At 36.0% G+C, this 11389-nt stretch overlaps 1 protein-coding gene across 2 annotated transcripts; it reads right to left on the bottom strand.

Annotated features, from left to right (window-relative positions):
• Positions 1–57: 57 nt before the first annotated feature.
• MS3_00009402 (uncharacterized protein) lies at positions 58–10578 on the bottom strand. 2 transcript variants are annotated; one of them, XM_051217761.1, is made up of 4 exons: positions 6902–10578; positions 5378–5415; positions 3367–3804; positions 58–1716 (listed from the first exon to the last, which is right to left on the bottom strand). In XM_051217761.1, the coding sequence occupies exons 1-4, from the start codon at positions 7216–7218 to the stop codon at positions 1154–1156; spliced, it is 1356 nt and encodes a 451-aa protein (XP_051064186.1). In that variant the 5' UTR covers positions 7219–10578; the 3' UTR covers positions 58–1153. The 2 variants fall into 2 exon arrangements, with proteins under 2 accessions (XP_051064186.1, XP_051064187.1); XM_051217762.1 differs by having other exon boundaries at positions 58–10249; positions 10296–10459; positions 10515–10578.
• Positions 10579–11389: the final 811 nt, after the last annotated feature.

The raw sequence follows: 11389 nt of genomic DNA, 5'->3' as shown, positions 1-11389 counted from the left end.
TATATATATATATATATATATATATATAAATGAAAACAATTAGAGAGCTTGGTAAACAAATCCAATAAAATGATGAACATTTGTGCTCGAATAATAAACCTTATCATTTAAATAGCTACTCCATTAAAATCTTTCCGTAGTTATTTCTCGTTATGGTGAAATGCATTTCAGTAATTTTATAACTAACGATTACAAAATGGACTAGACAGTATCCTCTAATAATATTCAGTGTTTTTAAACTTTTACAATCGTGACCGCTTCATTCCCATGGTATATTTGATTTAATACTTATTGTGATCGTTTATTCTCGTGTCATTCTTATTTGTTATATTGTCAGATATGTGTAAATCTTGGACAAGACTGCATGTCGTGGAATTTATCTTTTTATTCAGGGAACCGAAATTATAAGAATATTGAAGGGTTTGGAGTGGATAGCACTAATTTTTAGGTTGTACCACTTACAAATTGACCTCAGTTGTGATACTATTAAGAACTAGGAAGCGCTAGATAGCTGTTATATCCTGGTACGAGACTCCCTTTCAAAATACATGCTCATAAACCCATCGCAGGTCGGACCCAAGATGGATGCTTAACCGTCAGGACCACTCAATCCGTATCCAATGGTAGCACGATTTTAGCTCCAATCGATTCATGCCATTAGGAATAGCTTTATCACATTAGACATGGACCTAATCCAAAGATTACAATTTTTCATTACAACTTTAGGAATTAGGTAGATTGTTCAATTGATGATGAATACAATCTCGAAAAAAAAAATGCAGCATATAAGTCTTGAAAGGAAAATTGAAAACTCTCTGGTTAATAGATTGTGTATTTATATAAATTAGATCTTATTGCTTTGTTACTATATCAAAACAAAAGGTTATATAAATGAAACAATGAAGCACTTATGTAATACATGTGATAAATGGACTAGTCAACAGGTAAAGTACAGACAGATATTACGCGGTATAACGAAACAAAAACCGACCTAATATATATATATATATATATATATATATATATATATATATATATATATATATATATAGTACTTGTAACTATGTACAAAAGTGAAGTTGGACACAAGCACAAACACACACACACACACATGAACATATGTACAGGTAGTGTCATTTTATTGCTTTATTATCTAATCATCATTTGTACATTTCCGTTTTTTGTGTTTATGTTTTCGGTCATTGTCATCAACAACAACATAATCAGTTGAATAATGAACATGATTTACGACAGAATCGTTTTGTAAAAATGATTCTAATTCTTCATAATCTTCAGTGGATAATTGATCCTTTCTATTATTAGTATTATTCAGCTTGATGTTGTTACCAGCACTACTCTGAACTGGTTTCACCATAAATGATACACATGGTGAGATGGCAACTAAATTCTTTTTAGGTTTAATATTAAGATTATGTTGATTTCTATCATATACAACATGGTTATAAGTAGTGATATTGGCATCGTTGTTGTTATCATCGTCATCATCATCATCATCATCATCATCATCAATGTCAACACGATTAGACGACAGATCGATATGATCAAGTGTATTATTGCATCTATTTACGGAACTTAATCTCTCTTGGAATACCGGTCCAATTTTAATATCTTTCCCTTTATTAATACGGTCTAAAACATGATCAATAGCTTTATCAATCATTGAAGCGAATCTTGGATTTTCAATTTGACTATGACCTAAAATATTGGATAGAAACAAAAAAAAGAGACTAAATTACTGTTATTTAGAAAACATTTTAGTGGTAATATAAAGGATTATAGCGATGAAGTATGAGTACAGTGACAATAATTCAATTAGGATCACTGTTTTCAAACACCGACTTCAATAGGTTGGATATGTACTATGAACGTTATCTTAGCGACTTCCACATTTTGCTTTATTTGCCGATGCTGACACTGGTTGGGAAAATCAGAAATGGTCGCCAGTTTATGACATGGTGCCGAGGTATAAAAAAAGCTGCATAAGACTGTCATCTGTCAGCCAATCGAAACTCAAAGATTGGATTCCAAGGGATAGTGTAATTCCGTGGCTTGAGACGTTATCAGACATAACTCAGAATGGAAGCCAGTGACGGTTTAGTCAATTATCAAATAATCTACATTACAGACTGATTTTAGCTAGTAAATAACTTCAAGAAGAATTTTGTGCAAAAAGTTCAATTAAGTCGAGAGAGTGAAATAGTTATCATCAATGATGATTAGTGGATGACTGCCGTGAAATGTCAAGACTTGTACCCGACCGCAGCTACTACTTTGACATAGTGGTTGAGTTTGCACATCACAATGACTTAGTCAATTAATATTGGTTGGAATACTCGTTCTTCTAGGTTCAATAGTACTAGGCAGATCGGTTCGAGAGTGAATGTTCAGAATAAAAGCAGAATGCAATGAGCAAAATTGTACTGATCACTTAAAGTAGCGTGCTTACTGTGACACTTACAAATTCTAGGTTTGCTCTGTCTGTGACAAAGTTATAGTTGAGCACTGTACTGAAGAGTTTTATACTAAGACTAAATTATCAGATAAAGACAAATAATAATCAAGAGTTTTGAACGTGCATATAGAATTCACAGAGTAGCCCCCAAATGCCCTGTTACGGCCGAGAATGAGTAGAGTCAGATCTCCCTCTCGAAATGCTCTCATATGGCCACGCATATACAGGCACTACCACGGAAGTCCTACTCACTGCCTTCTCACACCACGGGTGTTGTTTACGAAATTGGGAGGAAGAAACAGCGGATGTTCGGCGCCTTAACTGGGTTGGTGGACACAGCAAGTCCACCTAGGGCAGTTGGGAAACCCTGATTGCAAACCAATGGTGCACATGGGCTCCAGTATCCTGAAGGAACAAATGGCGTCTAAACCTGCTGTTGGTCACCGGCTACCATGGGACTGCATCTCCTGACTTCGCTCCACTGCCTATTGGATCAGAACTTTAGCTCGAAAGCTCCGAATGTGGCCTCCCAAGGAAACCACGTGCATCGGTTTGGGCACCCAGGCAGTATCCCAACCCTCACATACATCGAATGATTTATGTGGCGCATATCTATTTGGTGCCTCCTTGTACCAATGTTTATGTTTTTAAATAGATAAATCGTGACTAATGTCATGTATATTAAATCCTTTTTAATGCTGATAGAATTTTATCGATCAAGTTGAAATGTGACAACTAATCTAAATGATTCAACATCGCGTGCAATTCAATTGAGATGAAAGGTGGCAGTTGTAAGGAAATCCTTTTTCAACTGGTTTTCGTGCGTGATCAAATTAAAATTCAATACAATTAAGTCATAGTAACCAACATTATGAAAACGATCAAACGCTCACCTTGTGTCGATGATTCATTTTGTTTCTTTTTAGTGCCACTTTCATTTAAATGTTGGCTTTCTAAAACATGACCATATGATAATGATTTAATCGGAGTTGATTTGAGTTTATTTTCAGTGGATGAAACAATAGAGTTTGCTTGATTTATGATCATAGACTTTGGAGTGGATGCATTTTTTGGTATAGATCCAGGTTTCATTATAGATGCTGGTGTTGATTTGGAAGTGGAATTAGGTGAAAGTTGTGAAGCTAATATAGGTTTTGATGTTAAGTTAGGCTTTGATGCACTAGCAGTTACTGCGGGTGTTTGCGATTTCCTTGGAGGTCGAGGCGCTGGTTTCTGTGATAAAGATTCTATCAATTTAGACAATTGTGCTCCAAAATTTTCCATTTTATCATCAAGACGTTTAAAAGTATCCTGTAGATAAGGTTCAATGCCTACATTGTTGAAATAATTAAAAAAGTATAATATCATCAACGTTTGAGATCGATTAATTTAATGCTTTTTATATAGACATGACATTGAATCAAAACCAGTCATAGTGATACAGAAACTTCAATAGTCATTCTATAGTTTTTATTCATTTTTCATTCTTTTCTAACTATATATTCACCTTGTTAATTTTACGTTCATCTACGGACACAATGCGTCAACTTGACTGGTGATGTACATTTTCATTAGGGTTCTACATTGATTGGTAATGTGTACAAAGTTTCTACTAAAGAGATACCCCGTTCACTATCTATTCTATAGGACTTCGACAGAACACGTGGCTAGACTGACTAGAACGTAAGTATATTTCCACACCAAAAACTGACAACAATTATAGTAATAATAAGAGCAGGAAAATATATAATTCATTTAGTACTTGTCAGACTATTACTACTACTATGATTAAGCACACAACCAATCATTATTTTCCTTGCTTACTCATCAGAAACCAAGGTATGTAAGGCAGTGTTTGAGCTTGTGGCTTGGTGGTTGAGATTTCAGTGCTTTAACCACTGATACATCACTGAATTCTTTACATATATTCGACAGTTTATTCTACTCAGTACCTTATCTACGTTGTAAGTTCTAGTCTAATATTTCACAAAAAATTACTACTCCCCAAAATATGTACATTTAACACAACTATTGCGAAACGGCATATGTTGTATAACTTTTTCGTCTTCAGTATTCTCGATACGATCTTAATGATAGATGTCTTAGGATCTTTCAACTGATGGAAATAAACTCATTATTGAGCTAGTTGTTCAGGAGACGATACTGAAAATGACAATGATCAAGAAGATTTTTCTTAACTTCAATCACTATCTCATCCCTCCCCATATATAACAAACTAGAGCAACTAGAAATGACACCGACAAACTAATTACCTAAATGGCTGGAGGTAGTCACCAATAAACCCGAATAGCTCAAGTGGAAACACATCAGACTGAGGCTAAATTGTGTGTGCTACTTATATACACATAAGTAGTATATAACGATAGTTACGAATAAAATTATTTCAGTAGAAGATCGAGAAGGAAAGAACGTGAACGGAAAGTAATTGATATGAAAATGCAGGAACAATGAAATCTGAGACGATGGACTGGTATTTGCAAAAGAAATAGCCAAGCTTGAGGCAATTAATTAATATTTTGCAAATTAGGTATTTACTGTATGATTCTCAGATTTTACTGAGAGATTCAGATACATTCGATTGTCCCCACTCGTGTTCTTGTTAACTACAGAGTGACCTAAGTTTGAATATCACATGAAACGTTAGTTCCATAAACCTTCCCAGTACACTTTGCTAACGAGTGTCACAAAGCACGAAACCAACGAACATTAAAACATAGTATCGTCAAGAGTTAAGTGAGTTACTAAGACTAATAGCTATATTGAGACTTTATCGAAAGAATTCAATCAATACTAAAAAGAATTAGATAAGCATCACTTTGATCATCACTAAATGACTAATCAATGTGAACTAATTACCTCATTAAAAGTAAAACAGTAACTTACTGTTATTTGCAGCATCCTGGTTCTGTTTTGTTATAGGTCTATAAATTAAGAATAATCAACTAACGTAAGGAGATGTAAATCAATAGTAAATAAATGAAATTATAACGAGTGTACAGTGGAAACTTTTTTTTTCTGTAGGAAAAAAAAACTTTTATCTAATAAATACAAGTATACTTAAATGACAATGGAAAATGAAAAAACTAAACTAGTCACAAGTGTGTGATTATCTAGAATTCAGTAACTCAGTCGATAACCAATTTGGCGTTAATAGAGAAAGGTGTTGGGTTCGAGATTGGGTATGAACATCAATACTGGAATATATGTACATTCGAATGACGAGTTACAAACAGAATGGGAAACATATCCTAGAATTTCACCACTAACCACAATCTATATTCTTTATAGAGAGTGTTCAATTCTAACAAAAATTACTAAGAAATGCTGTGATCAAGTATAATGTTTAAAAATACAGGGATGAGAAATTTAACTACACACTAGATAGAAAATTACAAGCAGATTCAGTTTATTTATTTATTTAAACACATAAACATTGGTACAAGGAGGCACCAAATAGATATGCGCCACATAAATCATTCGATGTATGTGAGGGTTGGGATACTGCCTGGATGCCCAAACCGATGCACGTGGTTTCCTTGGGAGGCCACATTCGGAGCTTTCGAGCTAAAGTTCTGATCCAATAGGCAGTGGAGCGAAGTCAGGAGATGCAGTCCCATGGTAGCCGGTGACCAACAGCAGGTTTAGACGCCATTTGTTCCTTCAGGATACTGGAGCCCATGTGCACCATTGGTTTGCAATCAGGGTTTCCCAACTGCCCTAGGTGGACTTGCTGTGTCCACCAACCCAGTTAAAGCGTCAGACATTCTCTTTTCGTCCTCTCAATATTGTAAACAACACCCGTGGTGTGAATATGACTTCCCTTGCCGTGGTTGTATGCACGTAGCCATGTGAGAGTATTTATCGGATTATGAAAGCTTAGCAATGAACTGGTATTCGATTCCCTGGTAAAAACTTCAGAGCGTAAACAACATAATCTCAGGTTATGCTGTTGAATTAGTAAGTTAGATTAAATTTGATCCTCCTGTTTGACAAAGTGTAGTGAACAAGAGAAAGCGGTTGGTGTATAAAACCATCTGTTTTGGTTGATGTATGAGCAGTAACAAAGTTAAAACACTTTGTAAGGACCGTTTATAACTGGTAGTAAAATTATGTACGTAATTTAGAGGTTCGACATTTTGAAACTAGTTAATCGTGGAATGTTATCTTTGAATATCGACTTTAGTGGTTTGATTACGTTAAGTGATTTTCATATAATGGATAATTTGCCAACAATAGGGGTGATAGCTGTGGGTGATCAGTTTATGATAGGATGCTATAGAACCAAAGATAAATGTAGAAAATTATAAAGATCAGTCCTAGACAGTGATGTCCTAATTATTACAACCAGGTGTAAAGAAGTAATATTCTTAGTATAATAGAGGTTGCTAAGACCATAAAATAACTCACTCATTAGTCCTACGAACGGTGAAACGAACAAATGGAAGTTTGTATACTTCATTACTCCCTGACGAGTTTGGAAGTCGTGCGAATAATATTCTAGAATTTTCCTCTTGAGCGGTCCCAATAAGTACGTATTCTGATTCTTCTTCAGTATCATTATCTGATAATTTAGGCAACGCCTTTTGAACGCAAGTCTCTCCTTTTTCTAGCCTTTTTAAGATTCGCTTGAAAAACTTGGAGAAAGATTTATTTTCCAAGTTCAAGAGAGGTATAGCATCATGACAATCTGGAGGAATATCTACACAGGCAAGTAGTGCTTCCATTGATTAAATCCGTTAAGACTAAATATGAAACCAATAGGATGTTATTATCATGTAGAATCTTGTTTGAGTGAAATTTTAATGTGAAACAAATGAAAAGCTGGGAAATTACAAAGATAATGTACTATGTACGAAGTTATTGAGTTAGGAAAGTAATAAGAACTACAAATAAGTTATTTACTCACTTAATATGAACTTACATACACTAGTATCATATATGAAACTATTAATGGAGCTATCGGTAATAGATCTGATTGGTATTTGAATAACTTATATTGTAAAATAACACATTAAAGTCTAATGATCACTGATCATAAGATTATGTCAATAAATTTGTTACATATGCACAATCCCAACGTAAGTGTTAATTTAGATCAGACAACTTATTGACTATTAGCAATATCTCACAATCAATTTTATGAAATGTGATAAAAGGTACAGAGTAAAGTAAATAAGACAAGGTACAAATGTTATGGTGGTGAAAACACCAACAACATTTGGCAACTGCTAAAAGCCATTTCAGCTTATCTAAGCTATTGGCAGCAAAACGTTTGGTGTGAATGTGACAATCAGTAAAGCTAACTAAATGAAAATTAGTGACATCCGGAGATGTTTTGAGAGGTAGAGAGAGTACTGCTACTGCTAGTCCTGCTCCCATAAGTCTGAGGTCCATAAGAATCTCCGACTTTTGAAGCATCAAAAATCATCACAACCAGATGAATTACTCCTACTCGGTTTTATAAAGATGAAGAACTTTTGGTCAGAGAGCAGACTGGGTTATTTGGAAAGGTTTGATAAATAGTGTTCCAACATCGAACGAAGCAATCGTTCTTTCCCTCTTTAAGAGCAGCCTACTTTATCTACGCACCAGCTGTCGCGGAATGTCTACTGTCGATTGCATCAAGACTACTGTAGTTCACCAAAATCCACAGATCTAAAACTCAGGAAACGGCTAGCGAGGAACAGGCTAGTTTTAGCTCATGTAGTTAGCGTTTTGACCATAACTTCACCCTTCTCTAAATATTAAAACATCGCCACATTTATTGGAGGGCAACAACTGGTGTTCTTTGATAACAGGGCCTACTTTGATTTGTTGGGTAGGACTGCTCGTTAACATCTTGAAGGCCTAACATACAGGTACTTCAAGCAGTGTGAGGGTATGCAACCAACTCTATCCATTATTCCAGTTCAGTAGCGAGGTTATGCAAGGTTGTCCAATATCACTTCTTTTCTACTGTGTCACTGATGGCACTCTGGAAATAGCCCTCAAGTACATGGTAGTGATCAGTCACAGCGTAGAACCTGGTACGTATGTACATAGGTTCAAGCTGCCATACCCCAATAGCACAGAGATGTTGTCCGGCAAAATCCCAGAAGTAGGGGTAGCAACAGTATCAGTGACGACCTAAGATTAGATATGGAAGATATGATACAAGAAAATATAAATTCGTGAAATGAAAAAGGCTATAGGGAATTTCGAGCCATGTCACTTAGTCCCTAACCATTAATTACGCCGACTCAAACCAGGTTAAGTACAACTGTCAGTGACGAACTGATGCTATATTTCGGTTTAACTGCCTCTAGCTTCCTTCCAACCTACTCTTACACCAGAAATCATAGCCCTTCATGGCAGGCGGTAGATGATGGGCATACATAATACATGCCACAACCATCTCAGTTGATGAAAATTCACTACCTCGTCAAGTGATTTACCATCCTATTCCTAATCCTGGCATTGTTTACATGGTGGTCTCAAAGCACCCGAGGAATGCTTCGTAGACACCTATGATAGAATACCAGTAACCTACGAATATATATATATATAATTATTAATAGTGAGACTCGGTAATGAGTTCGGGTATAGTGATAATTTGACTGGTATCGCTGTCTTGAAACACCAACTTTGGTGGCTCAGAAGTGCGTCACGAGTGCTATCACAACCCCCGCACTATTTATTTTATGTAGACACGGATGGGTTGGAATAAACAGAGGTGGTTTGTTTATAAACTGACACCGTGGCATGAAAGTGGTTGGGACCGCTATTTGCCGGTCAATTACGACTGTGGTTGAGGCCCCACAGATTGTGCGACTTGAAACGACGCTACAAACAGCTCAAAATAGAGGTTGATGGAGACCACGCTATAGTTGCCTTTTACATTCGTCATAAGAACGATTTTTAGTGAAAGAACTTTCTCAACTAGAGTGTTAACTGAATGATACCCTCTACCACATTTTGTTCTTGTTCACGTATATTTTCGTTTAAATAGTGTTGCTTTTCCTTTTTTACTGTATTACCTCTGCATATGTATGGACCGTTAATTTGGTGTCCCTATGTACCAAATCTATGCCCATAATTAAATATATTATCTATAGCCAATTGGTATATAAATATGTGTGGTTATTTAATATTTTGCTTCGGTTCGGACAGCCAGGGAGTTTCCTGTTTTACCCGTCCAATTAGTGTGACGCATATATATATTTGGTGCTCCTCTATGCTGTTTATGAACTTAAGTGAATAAATAGATAATTCGGAATGTCAACAACAGATATTCTCATTAAGTTACTGACAAAGCAGGGAAATAACACTGCAACCAGTTGCAAGAACTCGTGAGAGAAGACAAATCCTTAGGGCGGGATCATAGTAGCATACCAACTCACTAACCAGGTAATTGATTTCGATACCATACGGTCCAAATCTGGGAAGATCAATGGTCCTGCAGTAATAGGATGTGGTAGTGGGAATTATGTACAAGTCCAAGGAAAAACGAAGTCGTCAGCATCCAAATATACTGATCTGAATATCTTGAAAGAATAGATAGTGACTACTTGGTAATTAATACGAATATGAATTACATGAGTCTTCAGGAATTTTAAAAAAGCATATTTTAGCTGTATGTCAAGATTTAGCATGTAGCAGTTATCTCAAATATGGAGCTGACATTGTGGAACAGGTTTGAGCTATTACAAAAAGAACCCTTGCGCGACAGATAAAACTGTTACCTGACTATTCTATGAAAATGTCTAGTTATAGCGTCTAATAAAATAAGTTAATTAATTTACTTTGCGAACATGACACTTACAAGTCTATATAGACTTTGGGGTTTTGGTGCGATTTCCCATAAATTTCCCGAAAATTGGGAGCTCGGGGTCATGTTCGCTATTATTTTGTCAAAAAAGCATTGCTAACGTATGCACATGCGACCAAAAATAATTTTAAAAATCTTTTCATTATGTTAGTCTAAAGCTAAATCGATTTTCATTGGAATTAAGTTTAAAAAAAACAGTGCAAAGAAGCCCACCCCAAGTCACGCTGACACCAATGACCTTGATATTAAAAGTGGGTTCATGAGGACATAGACGGATTCAAAAAAGCATTTCACTTGATGAACTCCAAGTAATTCTGCTCCAATTTAGAAAGAGCAAGAAGCTGAGTGGCCCGTTTTACTTCTGACGTGGTGGTCTCCCAGGTGATCCGGATTTCTTAAGAAATCCTAAATTTAGGATGAGGAGATAGATGGAGTTTCGGTTGAATATTCAAATGGTTCTGGACGGAAAAGAAGAGGCTCTCCCTGGGAAAGTTGATAATAAGCTGGCAAGTAATTTGTTCTGGCCTTGTGAACATTTTCAGGATATCCTCTTGAATCCTCTGTTTTTAGAGAGGGTATGTACGATGAAAATTTATCATTAAGTAATTTTAAAGCTGTGTCTAAGTCGCCTCTAGTGTTTATACGACAAGAAAAATAAGTTTGGTTTAACCAGGTTGTCTTTATAAGGGAGATTTACTTTTCCGAAAATCAAGTCATCTCAGGTTTTTCGGAACTCTTCAAACAGCTCAGTCTTTCTTAGGCTAAGGCTAGCCGTATGTATATGCAGCGGTAAATAAATCCCCAAAATAAATAGCTCTGTAAGTTTCCGACATTGGATGCTAACCACATTAGTTTTAATGGACTCACCTAGCTGAAGGCACTCGGCCATACATCCGCACCAGATCACGAGTAGGAACGCCGTGCCCAACAACCCTTGCAATCGATAGCCAGGTTAGATCAGACGATCCTCGATATATTGATAGACTATCAAGTATATCTTCGAACCTCCTCGCTTCTGTCTTTTGATTTCACTTGGTGGTTACGATTCATATTAGGTGTTACTGTTTAAAGCATTTTCAAACTCCGAA

Source organism: Schistosoma haematobium, chromosome 7 (genome assembly GCF_000699445.3).
Source record: "Schistosoma haematobium chromosome 7, whole genome shotgun sequence".
Lineage (NCBI taxonomy): Eukaryota > Metazoa > Platyhelminthes > Trematoda > Strigeidida > Schistosomatidae > Schistosoma > Schistosoma haematobium.
Note: the sequence above shows the minus strand (reverse complement) of the source record. Positions and strands in the feature narration are given on the sequence as shown.

Bases quoted from the DNA above. Each gene is read 5' to 3' on its own strand.
- MS3_00009402 (XM_051217761.1), bottom strand. From the start codon at position 7,218: ATGGAAGCACTACTTGCCTGTGTAGATATTCCTCCAGATTGTCATGAT. The intron at 3,805-5,377 runs GTAAGTTACTGT...TCAACAATGTAG, and splicing joins CCAGGATGCTGCAAATAACA to GCATTGAACCTTATCTACAG. The intron at 1,717-3,366 runs GTGAGCGTTTGA...CCAATATTTTAG, and splicing joins AAATGAATCATCGACACAAG to GTCATAGTCAAATTGAAAAT.